This window comes from Choloepus didactylus, chromosome 5, assembly GCF_015220235.1.
Source record: "Choloepus didactylus isolate mChoDid1 chromosome 5, mChoDid1.pri, whole genome shotgun sequence".
Lineage (NCBI taxonomy): Eukaryota > Metazoa > Chordata > Mammalia > Pilosa > Megalonychidae > Choloepus > Choloepus didactylus.
The window spans coordinates 12,396,773-12,420,224 of NC_051311.1; the positions used below are offsets into that span (position 1 = coordinate 12,396,773).

The 23,452-nt window shown below is 43.7% G+C and overlaps 1 protein-coding gene across 5 annotated transcripts in view; it reads right to left on the bottom strand.

The window, feature by feature from the left end:
- SVIL (supervillin) overlaps positions 1-23,452 on the bottom strand; it is a 225,636-nt gene that overhangs the window by 24,031 nt on the left and 178,153 nt on the right. For 3 of the 5 annotated variants that reach the window (XM_037837957.1, XM_037837956.1, XM_037837954.1), the window contains 9 exons: positions 21,772-21,901; positions 17,227-17,274; positions 11,134-11,281; positions 7,394-7,483; positions 7,216-7,302; positions 5,853-6,030; positions 3,619-3,791; positions 1,402-1,557; positions 88-224 (listed from right to left, as the gene is read on the bottom strand). In XM_037837957.1, coding sequence (XP_037693885.1) covers positions 88-224; positions 1,402-1,557; positions 3,619-3,791; positions 5,853-6,030; positions 7,216-7,302; positions 7,394-7,483; positions 11,134-11,281; positions 17,227-17,274; positions 21,772-21,901 — 1,147 coding nt within the window. The remainder of the gene's footprint in view (positions 1-87; positions 225-1,401; positions 1,558-3,618; positions 3,792-5,852; positions 6,031-7,215; positions 7,303-7,393; positions 7,484-11,133; positions 11,282-17,226; positions 17,275-21,771; positions 21,902-23,452) is intronic. The other 2 variants (XM_037837958.1, XM_037837955.1) reach the window with 1 other exon arrangement.

Sequence of the window (23,452 nt, forward strand, 5' to 3'; positions counted from 1 at the left end):
AGAAGCTTTGTAATAATCTGACAACTGGTAGAACATTCTACAGGTGTCAAGAGTCACTTAATTAAATTATTTTTTTCAGATACCAACCTTAGCCTTTTCTATGACATTGGCAAACTCTCCTACCCACAGGAAGCAGTAATGGGGAGACAAGAGGAGGAAGCAGTCCCCACTGTTCAGAGACGAAGCTCGTGGTTCGACCAGCCTTGTCTGCACGTGTCTTCTCCCTGAACACAAGGCAAAGAGTCACAGTTTCCCCAGGAAAGAGAACTAGTAATACTATCAAAGCATTCCTGCTAGGCACTCTGTCAGTTCTAGAGTCTCGACTACTAATATTCATGCCCGGGACCCGGGGTGGTGTGAAGGGGGTTTAAAACGGGCAGCATGGGGATGGCTTCCCTTGCCAATGCTGTCCTGAATGCCGCCCTCCTCCTTAGGGCTGAGACTGGGTCTTGTGACAGCCTCTGTGTGGATCAGTTAAGGTTCTCTTCTCCAGGCAAGTTACCAACATGCTCCTCTGTCCCCTCGCTCACTCTTCTCCAGCTCTCTTCTCTGGCTCGGCCCCCATGCTACAGGTGAGCTGTGAGCCGGGCTGCAGAGAAGGCAGAGCCACTGGGTGGGGTGCAAGTGCCACCCTGGGAGTTCTCACCATAAACCATGGGGGTCTCTCACTAGGATTCAGCTCAGAGGGAAGGGCTGCCTTGTACTGCTTTCAACCCCTTCTCCTAAGTGATTTGCTAGTTTGGATCTTTCCACAGTTACATGCATAGGGAAGAGATTAATTTTCTGCACCGGTCCCTAAGGGGACAGTGGTTATACATAAGCACCCCCCAAACCCTTGCAGAAGAGGATGGCGGCTCCACGGTCCTTCTCTTGAGGGATTCCCTGCAGGGGCTGCCTCTAGGCAGAGCATGCCTCAGGGCTCTTCCAGTTACCCTCTAGGTTTCCCTGGCCATTGACCACAGGGGCAGGGAGTGGGCTCGCCTCCACTTCCTCTGAGCTGCTTTCCCCAGTTCTCCTCCAGGAATGCACAGTTCTCCCTCTGCAAAGACCCTTGTTTATCTCAGAGCAGAGAACTGAGGCCAGCAACTGCCCGGGACGACCCCTATGACGACTCAGGGGCCACTGGTGCCTGACGGACGGGTCAGGGCAGGCCCACGGTGGGCAGGTGGAGAGCAGCGAATACCGACATTGGGGAGCCGGCGAGACCTGGCCCCCACCCCACGCCCCTGTGGGCCCCCGCAGGCGCAGCATTTCCTGCCTCCTGGGGTTCTGGGAAGCTTAAGGGTGAGGAGGGAGCCCCCGCCCCTTACGGGCAATCGAGGGAGCATCTGGGGCTCGGGTTTCTGTGACCAGGCAGAATCACCTGTGCGCGTGCAACTCCGCCAGACTGCTCTTAAATACCTTTAACCTGCAACAGCATCAGCTTCTTGTAGGGCACCGCGCTGTTGTTAGAATTCTGTTCCGTCAGGTTGACGCTCCGCAGGCTGACGCTGCTGAAGTTTTCTTTACTGGCTAACCCGGCCAGAGTCACTTCTGAGAAGTTGGAGTTGGGGGACACTGGGAAGGGTCCAAAAAGGGCACACCGGGCAGAGGGAAGCAAGAGGTTTGGGTTAAATGAGCATCTTTACAATCAGAAATTGTTCATAACTGACTTGCTCCTTCTCTCCTTTAATGTTAAACCTAAAATGCAGAATATACATACAATGGAATATTATTTGGCCATAAAAATGAATGTGGTTCTGATACATGTTACAACGAGGATGAGCCTTGAGAACATTTATGCTAAGTAAATAAGCCAGGCACAAAAAACTACATGTTGTATGATCCCATGACATGAAATATACAGAATAAGCAAATTCATGGAGACAGAAAGTGGATTAGAGGTTATGGGGGGGGAGAAGGAATAGGGAATTATTGCTTAATGGGTACAGAGCTTCCATTTGGAGAGCTGAAAACGTTTTGGTGACGGTTGTTGGCACTGAAGCGCAACAAAATATAATCAATGCCACTGAATCGCACACTTAAATATGGTTAAAATGGCAAATTTTATGTGTTATATATATGTTACCACAATTTGAAAAAAAAAACAACTTTGGAGAAAGTTTAAAAAGTTAATTCTGGGAAAAACACATTCAATTTATGTACACATGCAAGTCTGTTTACTGAGGTCAATGCTTAAGCCTGTCTTGAGAATTAAATCCAGTTGTAGGTTTAAGCTGATTGTTGACAAGTGTCACCCCTCCCTGCACAGAGAGACAAGGCAAAGCAGCATTACAGGGCCAGCTGTGTTAAGCATAAAATCAAGAGCTGAGCTCATTTGCCACAATCTTCCTGAAAGCTGTCATCCCCACTCCCAACAGCTTTTAGATGTTGGACTGCATTCCTGAGGAAGACTGTTGGATGGCTTTCACCAAGAGTCTTTATACCTAGAAAAAGGGATACTTTGTAAGGGATGGTTTTGTTCTAATCTTTTCTGGAGACAAAGTGATCAATCAAATGATGTCCTGAGGTTCTTGCTCTCAGACCTAAGATTGTAAAAAAAAGCTCAGTTTTCAGTGTAGCCTAACAAATGTATATGTTTCAGGAAATATGAAGCAATGCCCCTGAGCCCCCAAAAAGGGAGGTGGAGAAGTGTCTGAAATTTCTGCCAATAAACCTTTATTTCTCCAAACTCATTGTTTTAAAAAATATATAAGGTGGAGAGAAATTCATAAAATTGTTGTTCTGGGATTAGGTTCTAACACTGAAGGAACACAACACAACCATTCATATGGCATAATTTGAAAATATACTTTCTTAATAAACCAGTTAAAATGAAAAGACTCAGCCTCTTCATCTAAATACCATATTTCTAGGAAAGGAAAAAGGTTTATGAGTGCTATAAGAAAATAAAAATCATAAAAAGGATATTCAAAATAGCAAGATTATTTCCACCCGGAATACCAGTGCTTCAGAACGATGGAAACCCAATTTACTGGGCAGATAAAAGCAGAGACGCTTAGCCCAAATTAGCAGGGACAGAGAGCCTGGAGCCCACCTCCTCACTCCCCCTCATCACCCCGGGGCCCAACTCTCCCCTACGTCACCCAGTCCACACCCCCCAAGCAGAGGAGCCTAAAGGTCCTGTTGAAAACCATTTGAAAGGCACTGGTTTAAGCCATTAATTAGTAATAGAAAAAATCCAGGATTAGGAAAAGCAGTGATTTGGGACATTTTCCCGTAAGAGACCAAATGATTTGTTTTTGAATAAGATCAAGTGCAGATTTACTGTGTTCAGGGATTGAAATTTTACTGAAAATGGGTTGAATTACAAAACCCAGAAGTAACCTTCCCTCCCTACCTTTTGCAAGAAAACTCAGAAAAACAGAATAATTTGAGTTAAACAAATTACGTGATTCACGTTGCAAGAATTTCCGTGAAAAACATTTAGTACCAGACAGGGTTATTCTTTTTTTGGGGTGGGGAGGGAGGCGTATGTGGTTGTAAACTTACTCGTTTTTATTTAAATTTATCTTTTGACCACCACTATCAGCCTTTGCAAGGCAGAAAAGCAGGACAGGATCAAAATAACCTCAAAATCAGTTCCCAGCCCCACAGGAGGGAGACCCCGACACTCACTCTTTTCTACTTTCATCCGCTTGGACTCCACGAAAGCCACGTTGAGCCTCTGCTCCGTGTACTCCTGGAGAAGGTCGTCTCTGGCTGCCAGCATTTTCAGGGGGTTTTTGGAAGCCTGGACCCGGCGCTTGGGCCTGACTGCGCGCTTGTGCTCCGCCACAGACGACGTCAGCCTGGGGGGGGACACAGCAGGACCCGCTGTCAAGCCCACCCCCACCCGGCCTGCTGGGAAAACCGGCATCTGGGCCGCTCGGACCCCGGGCGGCGGGGCGCCACGATCTCGCCTCCTGATTTCTGTATCAGTCCTACAAGTCCGCCCCCGGCCGCGTCCTCCAAGAGCGCAGCCTGGGCCACCCCGCACCCGCACGGCGCCCCTTGGTCTCGGCCCAGGGGGGTGCGGCGTCCCGGGCAGCTCGTTCCCCTGCTGGGGGCCCTTCCCGTCGGAAGCGCTGCCCGCTCCTAGAAACGCCCGGGTGCGGGTGCCAATTCTGCTTTTGGACCATGACGCAGCGTGCCCACTTCCCCTGCCCCAGCGAGCCCTTCAGGAATGGACAGGCAGCTCTTGCTTCTCGATTAATCCTCTTTTCCCTGGACGAAACTCTCTCTTAGGCTACTGTGTTTCAGTTCTATTGCCATCCCTCCATGACTACATTCCTCTTAACCCACTGTCCTCTCTGAAAAACAAGAATGTATCAAAATAAAACAGTCCTGCAAAAGCAGCTGGGAACACCACATAGGCACACAACTCTCTGATGCAGAAGTCCAGCCCCGGGGAAATGGGCCCATCCCTTTTGGAATCTCACAGGAGGTTCCCGCTGCTGCAGGGGCTTCTCTGCCTTCAAGCCCTTTTAAATATAACACTGTCATACAACTGTGCACATGCACATACATGTGCTGAAATTATTATATGTAACAATTTAAGCAATGACATTTGGGTGGGGAGAAGATGGAGAACTAGTGAACTCACTGTTTATTTTAAGGTGGGAAATGGCAAATTGTTCACTTTTTAAAGCTAGGAAATTGAAGCATGCCAACTGAAACAAACTGAGCAAATTGAAATATGCAGAGAATGTGTCAGGGCAGGTAAGGAAAAACTTAAGAAAACCCAGACATCTGAAGGAGACTGTCACTCTAATAGTGTTGTAGGAAAGAATAAATAAATACAGTGGACAGCTGTGGGTTTTGTCTGCCTGATATATACTGCCCTGCTTCTGGTAGTAGTATCTTGATTTTCCTTTGGGGTACCACCTCACACCGCAACCCCCTCCCCCACCTTGGCTCTAGAAGGACTCCAGAGACCCAGGTGTGGCCACTGAGCATCTTCCTCCCCTTGGCCACAATAACTGGTTGAGGGATGGACCTAGAACTCAAGCTGGACTAAAGAATAACAAGTGCGAAACTTCTGCCTTGTGCTGGGGTGGCCAGGTAGGCAGGTAGGCAGCCTGTACACCTGGAGCCGTGAGTGGCCCTGGTCACAGCTTGGCCAAAGGAAAACAGCTGAGTGAGATCACTCTGTAAAGAGCCTCTAGAACCCACTGGGTCTGAAACTCGTTCACCCTACACTTTTCAGTAGGTGAACCTGCAAATCCCTCTACATCTTCCTTTTGTTTCAGTCAGTTTGATTTGCGTTTTTTTCTGGCACTTACAACTGAAGGACTCCTAATACTACAACAATTTTTCTTGGGTGGTTGGTCTTGCTGCCATGTAAAGAGAAAGCTTTGGCTGCTGCTGAGAAAACCCTCAAATTTATTGATTTTTATAGATTATTATAAATTAACACTCTTTAATGATTTTCTAGTTAGTTGTATTAACTTAAGCCCATAAAACCCAAATATTTTTTCAACGTCATGGGTAAGCATCCAATAGGTGGAAGACAGGTATAGAAATCTCTGTTAAACTATGTTAATCTAAAAATCCACAAACAATATTCCAGTTATGTGATAAGCCCTGTGATGCTCTTTTTAGGACAACACAAACATCTGTGGTACAGGCTGTGCAGACAAGACTTTTTGCCTGGATGCACAGCTGTTCTGGGGTACACATGCTTTATCTACCCTTCAGGACTGCACATCTGCTCTAGGGAATAATAAAGCGGCCGTGATGGCGTTCTGCTGCAGAAGCAGGTAACAGGCTGAGAGAAGAGCCTCATGGAAATTCGGCATGAAGCCGATGACAGGAGCCGATGACGGAAGCCGTTCTGGGTGGGGGGAAAGAATGAGAAGGAAATAACTCACTTGGGTGCATAAGGATCGAAAATAACATCGAAGTCCTCGTCTAGCTCCACAGGGCTTCTTGGTGCAGTGTAATCCACACTGCGGTAGAATTTGGCAAAGGTTTCATCATCGTCCAACTTCATCACCTCCTTCACAGACTTGCCGGTGACGGTGAGCATGGTTTCTTGCATCCCACCAACTATCAACCAACAAGCAGACAGACAGAAAGTTTGTATAAAAACATTTCTTCAGCTATGCCTTGAGGAATTTAAAAAATCATTTATAACCCTAAGTTCCAGGAGTGGAGAAAATATGATAGTGATATCCAGGGTTCTGTGGGGCTTCCTTGGCCATTATCTGATGTCCAGCCAAGCAAAGCTCCCAAGGGAAAATGGTAGGAGAGAGGGAGGCTGGCCTCACACAGGTCTACAAAGATTTTCCTAACAAGTTGTTGTTTCCTAACAAGTTCTGATGATACAGAAACAAATGGGCATGACCATGTTCCAATAAAACTTTATTTACAATAACAGGAAGTGAATTGGATCCAGCCTGTGGGTTGTAGTTCATCAACCTGCAGCCTAGATCCTTTTCACATGTATCTAATAAACTTTAGATTGTTTGCCTTCCTTGCTTAGCAGTTCTGTTATCATATGACACTTTTATACTTCTGTTTTAAAGTAGTCATCTGTATTTATTTGCTTTTAATCTATTAGGAGTCACTATCAATAGGAGGGGCTTGCAGTTCCTAGTATTGGTTGAGTTTCAGATACTGAACATTTTTATTAAGAGAGAAGAGGCTACTTCTACACATTTTTGATTCTGCCTACTTCACTGACTTTGTGTTGGAATATTTATTACAACATTTATTTACTAGAATTTTCTTTTAGAAATCATATGTTGTTATGAAAAATAGTATCAGCTTTTCCCTTACTGGAAGTTGACAGATGCAATTTAAAGTTCATCAAGACCAAGATTATGTTGATTTTATATACATATAAAGCAAAATTACTGAGTTTATAATTCTGATTGGATGGTATCCTAAGGGTTTAGATTCAAGAAAAAATGTGTAACTGGGGATCCCCAATTTAGTACATTATCAAATGAATCAGAGCTTGCAATTCAATCAGTTTTGACCAACAACTTCATTTAAAAAAAAATAACCACAAACATAATGCTTAAAATATGAATCAGTGAAGACAGAATAGAAATATTACCAAAAGTACACAAACTCAGTTGAGGAGAAAATGAGATCAGAATTGGGATTTGGATATTTTGATAGAGGGGCTGGTGTTTTAGGCTTCCGTAGCTAACTCACTGAAAGTATGAACCACAGTGTGCTATAAGCATATAACCCAAAGCTTCCCTTCTGGCTTCTGTTATGTACCTTTGTTATTCAGCCTTCTCAGGAAGGTTTCCAGCCTGTCCAGCTTCAGGTCAGATTCTAACTGCATGTCTGGTCTGGCTTCGATATCTGAGGAAGTAGAAACCATCAATGAGCGAACGTCATTAAGGCTTCTTCCGATCATAAAGCCACTGGCATATTGGACGCCTCAATGACTTACCTTCCAGGGGTTTGGAAACTGGGGTGGTGCCCCTAGTTTTATTGCAAATAGGGGAAGCAACTGGAGTTATGGCAGTAGGTGAGGCCAAACCTGCAGACAGACAGAGGAGCTTTTTAGCAGCTCAGTATCATTTCTGGAAATTCCCAGAACACTAATGGATCTCCAATAGCCCCAGCGTAGACTTTACAATATATAGAATTTACAGAAGCTCACTCACACAGACATATTCTCACACATACACACTCATACACACATATACTCACACACATGCATGTCTGTGTGCTCACACATTCACACACACCTTCTACAGGAAGCCTGGCTGTGTTAGACAAGTGCAAATGTAGGCAGGGTTTTCTTGTTCCAAAGGACTGTAGTAGTTGGCATTCCAAAATGAATAATGCAGACGTGGGAAAACAGGTCCACTGATGCACAACATCATAAGAGTGTGCATGAGGCAGTCACAATGTACTTGACCTAATAGGCTGTGAGAGTTTTGAGAGAGGGGTAGTCGAGGAGAGAGCACATCTGACCATCTCCCTGAGAGGAAGTAAAGAGTGAGCTGTGTCCCACCAGTGGGCGAGTGACCCCAGCACTGAGGTGTGCGAGGGACAGTGGGCACTGGGAGCGTCACTTGGTGTGTGTGCCCTGAGCAACAGCCCAAGAAGTGCTGACCTTTTAGAAGAAAGAACTAGAAGGACATCCATTTAACCCAATTTGTGGAGGCTGGAGAGTGTGAATTGCAACGTCTCAGTGTGGCTGGGAATCGGCCATATGCTGTTCACCCATTTCGGAGGAGCAGGGTGGGGGCTCTTTAAAAGGATGTGTGAAGGGGAAAGAAGGGCATTCCAGCAGAGAGAAGGTGTCTTGTTGGAACAGGAAACCTTAATAAAGAGAAAGATGAGTAGTTTTTCCTAAGTAGAAGGGGTTGGAAAGGGAAGTTAATAGTGCTTTTACCAAGAACAAAATGAGATGTTAATGTTCTTTGTATTTACTTGCAATAAATGCAAACCCTTCAGATGAAATTGAGGCTGGGGGCATCCCTTAAAAAGCAACATTGGAGAATGTGTACATCACCATTGCTTTCGAGGAAAAATAAAAGGATTACTCTGCTCCTTCCTCCTGTGAGCTGGAGAGGTATTTATTATAGCACAAAAGCTTTAAGGAAAAATACCGAAATGTGGTTTAAAATTTAAGTTTTTGGTAAAATTTCAGAAGTACTCAATATATACATATATTTGCTGGATGATGTCAACAAAATTTTAAAAAATATTTCAATTACCAGACCTGCAAAGTGAGAAAGTAAACTTTCTTGAAAGACCATAAAGATAAGTAAACTTTGGTGTCTTAGGTTTATCCCAGGCTGGGCAGTAAATCATTAGCTATTAAAAGGAAGCTTAGGACACTGGCAAAGCTCATTAGCATGGAGGTAATTAACTTTGCAGCTAATAAACAGCAGACTCAGAGGCTTATTGCCAATGCAACCAGGGACATCTGTCCCTGCTTCCTGTTGGAGGACAGAGGATGGGGCCATATCCTGCCGCCGTGTCTCCCGTGCTATGTTCTCAGGTCTCCAGGGGTAGGGAAAGCTCTTTCCTGGCTAGAGAAGAGGATCCATTGGTACTGGGGGAAGGCATATAGATTTAAATGACAAAATGTTAATACACAGCGGGTTAAGACAACATGAACCCTTCCCCATACCTCTAGGTGATGAAGCCTCCATTCAATAACCAGTCACCTGGTCTCTTTGGGGACGTTCTAACGCCTCTCATTCAAAGATGTACTTTGAGCACTTTTCCTACAGGACAACCCTAGAACGCTCCCAGCAACCCATGGAATACTACTTGTTAGGTGGCATTGAGGTGTTGTCAAAAAGGGAGCAGGCCCAAACAAGGCTGGGGAGAATGAGGGCTTCCTGGGGTGACAGGATGAAAACCAGGGTGCCGCCTGCTTGGCGCACACTGACTCGTGGTAAGGTGGGGTGGCATAAGTGTGCACCCAGCCCTGATGAGTGGGTGGTCCCGCTTCTGTAGGCTGTGGTGCCGGGGTTATTTTATTCTACAGCAAATGCTATTGCAAGTCCCAGCCCTGTGAATCAGAAAGAGCTTGTGACTCAAATGATACATACAACCCAGTGGGTGGTGAAAAATATCTGAACAAAAGGGTACGCTTTTGTATATAGATTAAAAGCAGATGTCCAAGAAAATTATTTCTTGGGCATGCTATGTAACACCTATTAAATACAGATGCCCTGATTGTTCAGGAAAAAGGGAAGGCAAACTTATTCACCGAGGGATAGAACTACTCCAAATCTGCACATGGGCAAATGATAGGGTCACCTCAGCCCCTGGCAGCCAGCAGACTCCCCTACCCCTGCTACAGCCCAGCACGGGGTGTGTCAGGTGCTGCCCTATGGCCTCTGACCTCACCAAGGACAGGTGCAAGGGTGTAGGGTCGTCAAGGCCCGCTTATAAATAATTGATGATTTTTAAGATGAGAGAGGACAAAAAGAAACCAAAGTAGAAAGTCATCAGGATAAAAGTTCAGGCTGGAAGTTGGAAGACTGGTTCATGTTCTCGGCTCTAGTTCTAGTCAACCCTTCTGGGCTGAAGGTTGTCCTTTTTTGTTAAAACAGGGGTGGGACTCAGGGGAGGAAGAAGTTTAATATGATTATATAGTTCTGTGATTCTGATGAAGAAAACAACCAAACATTACTCATTCTATGCAAGGAATCTATCTTCTGTTATCCTTTGATAATCCCAAGGTTAGGTAAGAATAGATTAGTTAGGAAGTTAACTGAAATTCAGGGTTCTCCCCTCCCTCTCTTCCTTCTGTAAATGTTTATTCTGCACCTACACTGAGTTGGGTTAGGCACTCTTCATAAGTGAGGATCCCTGAAGGTTTGGAGAACAAGGGAAGATAAAATGCTGATATATCAGTATAAGTTAACTCTAATTGAACATGAAAACTTTTACCACTAAGTTAGGAAATTCGCTTTAAAATAATAGCTTAGCATATGGAGTCACGTGCATACAGGTGACGAAGGGACCCCAAATTTTAATCGTTCATGACAGGATATGGAAGCAAGCTCCTGAAAGGAGGTTCCAAACGCTCTCATAAAGTCTCAGGAGTCTCTGATGACTTTTCTAACCACAGGACATGTCATTCTATTTCATAAATCTTGGGATACAGGTTTCAAACAGTGCCAGGAGCTCAGCTGCAGAGAAATTCCTCTTTCTTGGAATTGGATACATTTTTTTTTAGACAGCTTTTAAAAAAATATCTGGAAATTAGCTTTGTAAACCATAGAAATCTGGTTAGATGGAAAGGGACCTTGAAAGTAATGATAGGAAAGGACTTAAATTTGTTAGCAGATTTGCAATTGCTTTTGAAACCTGAGCTCAATTTCCAAATGGGTAAATTCTGAAAATAGTGACAAACTGATAATGGTTCTTAGATTGAAAATGACACTGACTTTTTATGAAGAAAGGGTTCTGAGAACATCTCATAGAACCTACCCCCCAAAACATTGACAGAACTTCAGTAAAATTAAAAAATAAGAAAGACCATAGCGTGTCTTTTACAATTGAGCTATCGTACCCCACTCTCATGCCCCACACGTGCACACACACAATGCACACGCACACATGTGCACACACGTGACACACAGTTCACGGGCACAGTGCACACACAGCACAAATGCACACACTCGTATGTGCACGCATGCACGCACGCACACGGACCTTTCTTCACCATTCTGCCTGCAACAGTGAACTGGGTGGAGTCGTTGGCTGCCCCTTTGCCTTTTGTCTTCCAGGCCTCTTCCCTCACGGTGATGAGGTGCTTCCGCTCCTCGATGGTCATCTGGCTCTCCCGACTGTCTGTGGCCCACTGTGGATAAAACATTCAAAGGAGAAAATAGGAGAGAGAAATAACAGGGATGCCGAATTTTAACTTGTAGCGTTACGTGAGCTTAAACGCAGGCAAACAAAGAAGAGTAATACATTTTCTGAAAAGGGCCATGGACTTTCTACCCAAATGGGTCTCTGAAATGGGTGTGGCTTCCTTATGATTTCCAGCTTTCATGAGAGATCACCAGGAGCAATACTGAAACTTTGGGTTGAAATTTTGCTTTTTCACTTATTTGACTGAAACACAGGAACACCAAAATAATACTTTGTAAAAATAAAGAAACAAAAATGGAGATTGCTGTAAGCCATGAACTTCAGAGCTTTAAAGTCCCTCCGTTTACCTAGTTGGTTAAATTCGGTTGATTAGAGACTTTATCCACCTATGTTCACAAAACTCTGGGTCAAATTAGATGGTTTTATCCATGTACACTCACGAGGACCATAGTCAGCTATTCAGTGGGGAAAACGGGTTAGGAATAAACCTGCTCTAGGAAGGTTTCCTAGAACTCTGTGTGCTCTTCAGTGGCAACACTGTCTCCTGGGCAGGGCACGTGGAAGGCAATTCAGGCCATAATATATCCGACACGAGGATGAATTCTGCTTTAGACACACACACATCTGGAATAGAATTTCTACCTAAAAATGCTTTCAGAGTTTCTAACAGGGGTTCTGGGGAGAGCAGGCTCTGCAGTTCTAGGCCCGTGGTGCTGCTCCTTCAACCTGGGGGTGGGATATGGCGCAGAGCTGGGGGAAGCCGCAGGCCCACCCTGTGAGGAGAGGGGACGGGGAGGAGGCTCAGGTGGGGCTGGGAGAGGGCGGAGGGCTGAGGAGAAGGAAGAGAAGGAAGGATGGGGGCTGGGGAAGGGGTCGTGGACTTGGGCTGGAGGAACGGATTGGGGTCTGAGGAGTGGGAGCGTGTCAGGAAGGAAGAAAGGAGCATGGTGGAGGTGGTTTTATCCAGGGAACAGCTTGCTTTCCCCCTGCTCTGGGACTGGGCAAGAGGCAGGTGAGAAGCAGGGGCCAGGGCTGGCTGTGCCTGGGCAGAGGGGGCAGGTGCAGGGGATGGTAATGCTGGGGAGGGAAGAGAGGAGAAACATCCTTCCCACCTGCAGATAGAGCTGCCCAGGGTCACCCATCCCATGGCCATCCTAGGAAAAGGCTCTAAATGATGGTCATGGTCTCCTGGGTGTGGGCCTTGGCCTTGACCACAATATAGTCTTCCACCCAAGGAACCCCATTTCTGCCAGGGCATGTGCATTCAGTCTACAGTCAAGCGCTCCCTAACTTCTGACAGCTCATGAGGCTCCTCCTCTAGGACTTTCCATCCTCTTTGGCAAATTAGCTTCCCTAGTGGACCAACGGGAAGCGACTTCTGGATTCACGAAGGGCAGGAAGGAAGTCGAGATCTGCACAGTTCATTGTCTTCAAGTCCTGGAATGATGGTGCAAGCTTTGGCCCTGCACAGGGAAAATTTGGGTCATGCGTGAACAGAAACTTCTCTACCATCTAGTCTGGGAATCTTCCTTTCATTTTTAGGATTCTTCTACGGAGCAATCATAGTCTGAACTGATTTTTACATCCTTGTAATTTAGAGTAAGTTAAAAACAAAAACAAAAAAACTTTTCCTAAAGAGGCATGACGACGAAATGCACGATCCGGACTTGGAGTCTAGATGGGGAGGGGGTGGAGGCTAAAAAACTCATTACTGGGGGAAAATGGACATGATTTGAATAAGGACTGTGGATTAGATAATTAAACATAAAATTTCGTTATCTTCATAGCTTTGACCTTAGGAAATATATACTGACGTAGTGAAAGGGAAAGGAGCAAGACGTCTTTAAGCTGTCACACATGGGTAAGGAAAAAAAGGTACTGGAGAGAGAGGGAGGGCAGGGCAGGGGAGGTGGGGGGAGTGGATCTGGTAAGGAGCATATGAGAGTGCTCTGCCTAATCTGGTACTTTCCTGCAAGTTTGAAATTCTGTCAAAATGAATAGTTACTCTACCCCCCCCCAAAAAAAAAAAAAATTACAAACCCTTTCCCTTAACTTTTCCACTCATGATTGAGGAGATGACCCTAATTCCAAGTAACCCTCTGAATCATATACCCCTTATTACATAAGCTTTGACATTGACTCTGCCAAGAAGACTCCATCAAAATTCAAGAAAGTAGGTTTTCTTTGAAAATGAAGTTTCAGGGAGTGCCTTTTAATCAAACCAGTATGGAACTTGGCTTAAAATATTTCTAGAAACATGCAAAGTGCCAACAAAGTTTGCTTTTCCAAAGGCTCAGACATGGCTGGTTCAGTGTGTCCCATCTCCCCAGTCCAGGGTGTGGTTGTTTGGTGCAGTTCATGACTCAGAAAAATGGTTTCCCCCAAATCAAAAATTTCATTTCCCTGGAGCTCCTACATGAACACAATAAATCTGATCCCTGGGCAGATACTACGTATTTTTTTAAGATTTAAAGCTTCCATTAGTTTGCCAGATCTATGTCAAAAAGGAGTATTTTTCCTCCCCTGTAAACTACAATATTAGACATAAAAGCTTCTGCTGCTCTAGAAGTTTCTACATAATTTTGCTACTTAGTGGGGTTGAACTAGGGCCTCCTAATTCCTGCTGTCTGACTTTACATCGCTCTATAATAGGGTGAGGAATATATAGGTTATTCACTGGGAAGAACCTAATAGAATTTATCGCAAGTTGCTCTTAAATTTGAGAACTTAAAATGTAAAAGCAAATAAGAGGCACAGCGTTGTCCATTTGCTTTTGTTAGCTTAAAACTTCTTTATTGTCTTGTCTTGCCTTTCCCTTCTAAGTTTTTCTTTCCTCTTTTAGAGGACACAAGATGACTTGTAATAAATACTGTGACATTTCCCAGGCTGAGCTGATGATGTTTAGGACTGACTGTGGAATAGTAAAAGAAAGTTAAGGAAGCCTATGCATAGAAGCCCTGCCCCATCTCTCTTCCAGTCTTCCAAATACAGAGCCCACGAACGTGGTGGTGAGAGGTGGTAAGAGTGGATGGGGGTGGGGAGGTGGGGGCTCAAGTGTGTGTGTGTGTGTGTGTGTGTGTGTGTGTGTGTAGAAGGGGAAAGAGTTGGAAACAAAGGAGGATCTTCTCAAAGACAGAGACTGGGTAGGACACAGCTTGAAACTGTGCAAAGCCTCAATGTGCAAGAATGTTTTCGGGTTGCTACATTGTTACTGATGGTTCCCTCCCTCCCCTTTCTCTCTCTCTCTCTCTCTCTTTCACTGTCTCACTCTCTCTTCACACACACACAGGCACACCCCTACTGAGAAATCACAGCACAGATTTCACTTAAGGTTGCTGCCATAGGGATGTGCTACAACTAAAGAGGGCAGAACTAGTATTAGGATTGGTAGAGGTTTGAGGGTAAAACTTTTCCACATCTGGAGAGCCTTATGAAAAGAAAATACTGTGATCTGGCTTTTAAACTTTTGTCTTACATCCAGCCAAACTAAATTATAGGAAGAAACTATAAGAGCACATGTTAAGTAACAGAAATAAAGTAAAGTGACAAATTGGTACTTCTTGCTTTTCAAAGATGCTATGCCTTTTAGAATTCTGTGCACTGTTAAAGAAGCTTAGCTTTTCCGATTTCTAGTGTGGTGTCAGCCCCAGAGCAGTGCAGGTGGCTCCAGGAGACCTGAACAAAAAGATGGAGAAAAGGCCAAAGGGAGGCTTAAAGCCTCCAGGCGACCAGAATCTGGTCTGTCGTCATCTACCAGCTTTTTACATGAAAGGAAGGGAAGGAAAGATTTTTTATTCTGGGCAGGACACAGGCATATGAGGGAAAACAGAAGGTGTGTTGATGCCCAAGAGACAAACGGTCCATTTCGAAAGCGCTCACTCACTGTTTAAACACTGTTCTCTTTTCTGGACCTTGACGTTGGCATTGTTGAATAGTAGGACACTAGGGCTGGAGGAAGGAAATTTTCGGACCTCAGGGAATACTGATGAGCTATTGCTACATAACTGGGATGTAAAATACTGATCTGGGAAAACAGTCAAGAAGTAAAACATACACAATTTTTTTTATGAAGGGTAAAAACCTAGATATGTTAATTTTGAAGTGATAAAATGTAAATTGCCTCTGGAAATTGCTTTTTTAAAAACCTTAAAAATAAATACACTTAAAGACTGTTCAATAACCTTTCTTTCCCTTGAAAGTCTTATTTGAATGCCTATTTCTTAAACACTCATTTTCCCCGTTTGTGATGGGACAGCAAGTTTGCTCAAGGTTTCCTCTCCCTCTAGGGGTGGACACTGGGGGGCTACTGTGGGGCTGGGCTCTCACAGACCACCATTTCCCACTTCAAAGGAAAGGACCCGGGAGAGTGAGGGAAAAGGCTGCCTCCAGGAGAAAAATGGGGAGTTTCCACTTATGAAGACAAGCAGAGCCAGCAGACACCACTGTCAATTTAGTATTTGAAATCCTGAGCTTCTTATTTAAAGATCTGTTTTGTCAATTAGTGGTCTTGGAGGAACAGTAAAACCCTGACTTTTTAGTTAGTGGCAAGCATAGACATCATAAAATCCCAGTCCCGACGTGGGACAGAGACCCTAGCAAGGGAAGTGTCTGGACAGGGTCCCACAGAGGCAGGGAGAAAGGAGCCAGAGGACCCAGGAGTCAGGGAAAAGTGTGCGTAGCTGTTCTGCATGGCTAATTGACACCAGGGATATTCTAAAGGGAATTAAAAACCATCATTGACATTTTTTAGTTTTAAAAACAATCGCCCAGTATGCACCCACAGGGTGGGGTTCGGAGGGAGGCAGGGAAGGCTGAGGGTTAGGGACGGGAGGTCTACTGTGGCACTTAACAGAGCCATCGAAACAGCTCATGCCACCACACAGCCTTCTCTGCCTCCCAGCGTCTCCAGCCCTGACTTCCACACCCCAAACTGCCTCCACCACCTCCTGCGACTTGAGCACCTGAAGCAAGATGACATCCTTCCTGAGCTGGAGCAGTAATGCTTCTGACTCAAGTTGGGATACAAGGCTTGGAGATGAAAAGGGGGAGTTTTCTTGTAAACCTGTTTCATGAATATGAGGTGAATTCATACCATCAGGTCTTCTTAAAAGTCTGAGCCAAGGATGCTATATTTCGGGTTACATGGGAGCAACCCGAAATATATGAAGAGCTGATTAACAACCCCCACCCCCACCCCGCCTCCAACACACAGTGAAATGCAGCCAAGGAGTAACTTCCCCAAATGAAAGAAAAGCACATCCCTATGGCTCAGAAATTGCAATGAGGCTTAAAGTGTGTAGGCGTTTCCTCACCTGATTAATAGATACAAAAGACAGGTATTTATGGGCAGCAGGAATAGCAGGAGAATAAGTAGAAGCATAAACAGGTTCCTATAGAGCAAAGCAAGAGGATTAGAGGTGAGAGGAGAAAAGATTTATCAGAGCGGGGTGGGGGTCGGGGCAGGGCAAGACAAAAACAATTATCTTTTGGACAGATTGTTAATTGACTCATTGCAATTTCAGTTCTCTTTTCAAGAGAGTCCTTCCTATTTGTATATTTTTAAAAGAACACTAAGATAAATTCACACAAGCACAGTAAATATCCCCAAGTCAGTTTTGTGCAGAAATTAAATGAGTGAATGACGAGATCAATGCAATTTAGAGAAGATACTCAGTTGCAGGGAGGAGAACCCGGACTTCTGTTGGCACTTGGAGGTTTTAAAATATCCTTAAAAGTTTTCCATTACCTGATTTTAGAAAACCGTTTAAGGCATCAGGATCGGGCTCCACTCTGGATAAAGTGGAGCACCTTGCCCGGGGGAATGAAACCCAAACTGGGCAGCACGAAAGGGAACCATCGACGGTCAGAATCCCGGCGGTGACGCCTGCCTGGCCACCACCTAGACGACCCCTAGGTTAGAGTCACGCTTACCCAAAGCAGATTAGAAATGGCATTATCATCTGTAAATCCTCCTTCTTCCTACAGGTTAAAACAAACAGGAGACATTGCAGAGTGTCGGAAGAGAAGGGCCTGGTTAGGGTGTCACGATCATCTTCAACTGTCTGGTGCCCAGGTTTGGTTAGAAGCATGCACATGCTTGCACAGCGGCTGGCACACACATCCAGCGAGCTCACACCCTGGGAGCGGGAGGAGGATCTTGAATTTAGGGGTCAGACCATCGGCTTCTCTTCCCCCGCCCCCTCCCTTTAAATTGACCTGATTCTTCTGAGTTGTGATGTGGAGCTTCAGCGACAGCAGGCAGTTAGGATGTGAATGTGAATGTGATTTACCTTCATTGAAGTCTCAGGCACTTGCTCTGGACACACCTACATCTCAGCTTGGCTCGCTGATACTATCATGATACTCTCACAGCTCAGCAAGATATCAAATACGAATCTGGGGCTCAGAAATAGAAGGAAGGTTCTAATGGCAAACGCTGTGAAGGGTTTTTATGTCCTGGAGAAAGGCTGATAGTTTGGATGACTGTCTTAACAAAAGGGCATGGAGTCACTGAAAATGCTGTAATTCGAAGAAGCAGAAGCAGGGTTGGGATTTCAGATACTTATTTGGTGAAAGTGAGTAACTGCAATTCAGTTGTAGCAAAGAGACTCTGCCAAGGTGCTTCTTTAAGACTCTGCTTTATTTCCTTTCTCTCGCTCCTTAGGTACAACGAGTTCCTGTGGAAGAAACCTGACCACACAGATATGCTCAAAAGAGCACATTCCAGGCAGGGAGGACCAGGCCACATCTACAAACCGAATGGCTGCACCATCGTTAGGACGGATTATATATGCTCCGAGGAGCAAAAAGGGTGTAAATCAGGTTAGTGCTGGCCTAGACTAAGGCAAGAACAGGAGAAAAGAAAAGAGAAGGGGAGGCCAGGGAGACCGAGAGAGAGTATAAAGAACCTAAACTATTTTTTCATACGGAATGCCAGCTGGGCAAATGACTGGTGCTCTTGACCTCCAAATCATCAATCCCAGTCCTAAAAATTGGGAAGCAAGTAACTGCTGTTAAGTTACATATTCTCCAATACACGACTTATCTTTCACTATAGAGAGGACGCTCTCACTTGGTCTCCAAAATCTTTTCCTGGGCCAAAGGAATATTTTCTTACCATAGTAGGACATGAAATGAGATGCTGGTTAGTGCTCCTCAAATTTGTTTTGTTTTGGGACAAACCCTTTGACAGAAATAATACTGATAGATTTTCAAGGCCCCCTTCTCAAATAGGCCCCAAGTATCTAGATAACAGGTACAAATTCCAGGCTGTCTTAAGGCCAGAGTTGAACAAAATCATCATAATAGTCACAATTTCTATACTGTTAAAAAATCTAGTTAATTTCAAGATAGGGAAATGAATTTACAATCTATAATTAATGGACTGTTGCTTATGTAGTCGTTATAGTCTTAACAAAACTTGGTGGGTCTCTTATTGGGGTTATTTAAGGAACCAATCCTGAAGATGCTGGTGTCGGGCTGATGGTGTCCGCCAGATCACGCCCTCTTTCTTGCACTCAGACCTTTCTACATTAGCACCATCCTTGTACAGCAACTCGGAAGGCAGAGTTCCACGTGGCATCAGTGGCAAGTATCCAGGTGAGGGACAGCTTTATTTAAGGTCTTGCATGTCAGAGGCCACTTTAAAGGTCATTGCATAACTGCTTGGATTGGTACTAGGTGATTCTCACACTTATTTTGACACTATGGGCTCATGCTTAATTGTATCGTTTTCTCGTGTCCAGTACTAGAGCTGGATTTCCTTAGTGTTGTTGCCAGTACATGCGCACTGACAAAATATTCATGCAGTCTACCACTCAGGGAGTTGGCTGTCAGTCACTTACATCTGTCACCGGCCACACATGGCTATTGAACACTTGAAATGGGATTAGTCCAAATCAAGATATGCTGTAAAAGTGTAAAATACACACTGGATATCAAGGACTTAGTATGAAATAAAGAATGTAACCTTGAATAGACTGGATTAAATGATAGTATTAAAATTAATTTCACTTTTCTTTTTACTTTTTGAAAATGTGGCTATTAGAAAATTTTACATTACGTATGTGGCTCACGTTATATTTGTATTGGGCAGTGACGATGTCTCTTGTGTGGATTTTCCTAGGGGCAATGAATTTAGGGAGCCCCATCTCTATTTCCTGCCAGGCAGAAACCCCACAGGCTGTGAGTCACGGGGCTACGCTTTCCAACATGAAAACGTGGAAGAGGACACACTGTGAGATGTTTGGCCACCACAAGGATGTGCCTTTTGATGAATTCAGAAATTACAATGTATGTGATGGTCTGACTGTAAAACCAGCTCCTTTCAACCCTTTGGGGTAAAGATGGAAGATTCTGGCACTTGCTCTGCTGAGTGGGCAGCAAGTCTAGATCCAAGCCATGCAGCAGGAGCCTGCTGGCTCCCCACAGCATCAGCGTTTGTCCTTCTGGGCAGCTGGAGATTGCAGCGTCAGCATCCAGATACCCTGGCAAGCAGCAGCAATTTTCTCAAGTACCCCGTGGCTGACTGGGGATTGTCCTAAGACCGGCCAGGTGTAAGGCACCTCACCTGCCATATCTGGACACAGCTAAGGTGCAAATGAAACATACTGCCAGTTCTTAGGATGGAGTGACACCAAGGCATTATCAGAGGTCATCTGAAAACCACGTCACCTCAACAGAATTTGAGATTTCCTAATGTCTGCTAAGACAGATGGGCTCATTTGAACTTCAAAGAGCTTACTGTCTAAGGCCAAAGTGAACTGGGTCACAGTGGGGCCACTGTGGCCATAGGATCAGCTGCGTGCATTAGCAAGACACATTTCACACTCAGCCCAAATTGAGCACCTCCCTTGTGCTCTGTTCACCCGAGTTTCTGCTCCAGGGGTGGGACTATGCGGGAACCTACTCCCATCTCTAGCCTTCTAAAAACCTTATCTCTGTGTTCCAGCAGGTCAAAGCTCACCCTCTACACACAGCTTTCTGGTCTTCACCACCTAAAATGAGCCTTGCTCTTCTAAGAGGGGATAGCTCTCCTCTCGTTTCGCTTTTCACGAGGCATCTATCTGGCTGTGCGCTTTTTAGTTCAGTTCTAATTTTCACCTGGCCAGACTGGGCTGTCAGCTCCCGAAGGCCTCGGGCTTCTCTGCAGCTTCCAAAATGACCATAAGATACCTGCTAAGACTTGGTGCCTGACACAGGATATATTGGTTGACAGGTTTGCTGATGAAGTGAAATTAACGTGTGACAGTTATTTTCGAACCAATGATTTAAGGATCCTATCAAATAAAGTTTATGGGCAATGAGGATATATCATTTGAGGGACCCAGTTTTCTTTCATTTCTGCATCTCATTCTTGAAATCCCAATTTCACACTCACACTTCTTAATATCCAATTATATTTGAGAACTTTACAAATGACTGAGAGTTAAATGTCTGTAGTCATTATCTTAAAAATCTTGTATGTCTAAAAAAGAACTCTGCTTGAGAATGCTGTTCCGATTTAACCTATGAAGACAAAGAAGTACTAACTAAAATAGTGGCAGAGCTGCTGACTCAGCTCTAAAAGTAAACTTCACTTTTTATGTAAGTTTCTAAATGCATAAAGGTCACCTTCATAGTTTATCTTTCATAGATGCTTTTTTTTAATAGCTAGGAGGGGTCTACGTGATCATCTAGCTGGAATTATATATATATATATTTTCTTTCTTTTTAAGACTTCTAATCCTAGAAATTGGCCTGTGCAGTTTCTCAGTCACTCTACACTGCCTCCAGCCAGCAAGTACATTTGCAACAGTAGGTAGAGCACCAAGCTTTGAAAGTATGTACTAAATGGCAACAGCTGGTCATTGTTACTTAGAATTTCACAACTAATCAACACTTTTACATATGAAATGCTTGCTAGTATAGATAACAATGTATTACTTAATTTTATTTAAACTTGTAAAATATGTTTCCACCTGTTCTTTCAAAGGGTCCCCATAAAAAGTTTACTTATTCACTGGGAGACATGCTTCAAATTATGAACTAAGTAGTCCCTGGTCACAAGTAGGTCTGTCTTTTGTATACTTAGGTGTGAAATCTCTCCACAGGAAATTCAACTCCATATTTTATATGGAGCTTACAAAACTGTTAGTGGTGAATTCAAGTTTTTCATTATAACAAACTTAATAACATTCTAAAGCCAGACTTCATTAAAAAGGTTTTAAACCAGAGTAAAAATGCACACTTTAAAATTTAGGAATTTGCTTGCTGATGCATTATGTGCGCGGTGCTGTTACCAGTTTTATAAAACCCCACAACTTTGTGTCTTCATCAACTTAAGCTGCTGTGTGACAGATTTTAAGCATGTTCCCTAAAGGCAAGATGGCACGGCTGCATCACAGAGTGGTGACTGGTTAGTTATGCATGCTTGTCTATTCACCGCATTACAAGCATGATGTTAGGATGCTTTTTTCCTAACGTGGAAAACATTACCTTCTTCTTGAGTGACGGTTCTGCTTCTTGTATATGCAAGCTACCGCTGACAGACAGTTTGCCATACTCCTGCTTTCTGTTAAGTCTGTTCTTCCAGTCTTCCTCACCACTTTTCTTCAACAGTGCCAATCTAAGGGAAGGCATGCCAACCACAAAGAGTCCATCACCAAACTTGTAACAAAACCATCACTGACTTGAGTTAAAGGTCTTTGACCAACAGTCACAGCTACCCAATTTTAACCTTCTAGAATTTCATTTATTCTGAAGAAAACATGTCTCTTTCTAAGGCAATTCTTTTATAAAATGACCCTAAAGATTTAAAGAGTTGATTGAAATGCAAAATTGAAATCTGACTTGCCAGATAAAAGAGGCACCATCATTCCAGGAAAGGAACTAGCTGTTTTTCCCTTAAGAGTTTGGAAGAGAAAAGTAATTTTCTCCCTAGAGAAAAATGTCTTCCAGTGACCCCAGCTGGTCACTAGGAGAAATAACATTAAATAGAAATAACATTCTGCAGTATTTTTGGCAGAAAATACTGCAGAAATAGGTTCAAAAACTTAAAGCTATAAAACACTGACCAATCTCTTAATATCATCCTTTCAAGTAAAGATAAAAGATGATATTTACGATTTTTTTCTCTTCCTGTAATCTAAGCCCTGTTCTTTTTCTCCAAATGAACCTGGTCTCTCCAATCTTACCTTCTTAACACAGAAACTCCATAAACGCACTTTAAAAAATTACTAACAATTTCCCTCAGTGGAAAGCGGTCTAAAAAAACAAAGAATCTAATGAACTAAGATTGTTACCTTATCTACTTTAGTTCATCTATGGTGGGACTTGATATAAAGTTACCTGGATATTAAAATCAGTGAAAGGTTATTTTGGCTAAAATGAGGCTGTTTCAGCAAACTGATCAATGAATGAAGAAGTCTTAGGCATTTAAGTTGGATAAACACAGGAAAGATAAAAAGGCATGAGAATAGAGATCATCAAACCCATTTAAGTTTATCCTTCAACAATTTAATGAATAGGGGGGAAAAATGATTAGCCCCCTTCCCCTTTGTGCCAAGTGTCACAGACCATGGTCTTTTAAACATCATCAATGCATATGGGCAGCGTGTTTTTAAGCAGCACATCAGCTACAGTCCTTGGTTCTCCTTTCCGTATCTGTCATGCTGGGAACCGGACTAGAAGATCTCAAAAGGTCTCTTCTACTAAATTTTACAATTCCATTAAATATTTGAATTGGAGATGGAATGAAATATATCATACTCTAGGAAAATAAGAAAACAAACTTTGTAATACTCAAGAATCCATTTTTATCTACAAATTTATACATAATTGTATTTTATTCTTCTCTATTCTTTCAATCAAATAATGGAAAAGTAAGACACGAAGGAAAGAACTTTCCAAAAGGAGGCAAGAGCTTCAAACTCTGTATCTTTCCCTCCCCCTATGTCTTCCTTTTCCTTTCTTTTTCTTCCCTTCCTTATGATTCTCATTTTTTCTGCTATGTGATGGTAGATAAGACCTCTGGTGCCCATTCTATAAAACTGGCATAATACTGCCTTGGCTGAGGCAGGTCCCATTTGCTTTGAGATCCCCTTTGCCTTAAGTTCTATGATGTCTGACTTTGCAAACTACAATGAATAGTTCATGCACTTGAAAACAAAAATCTAAA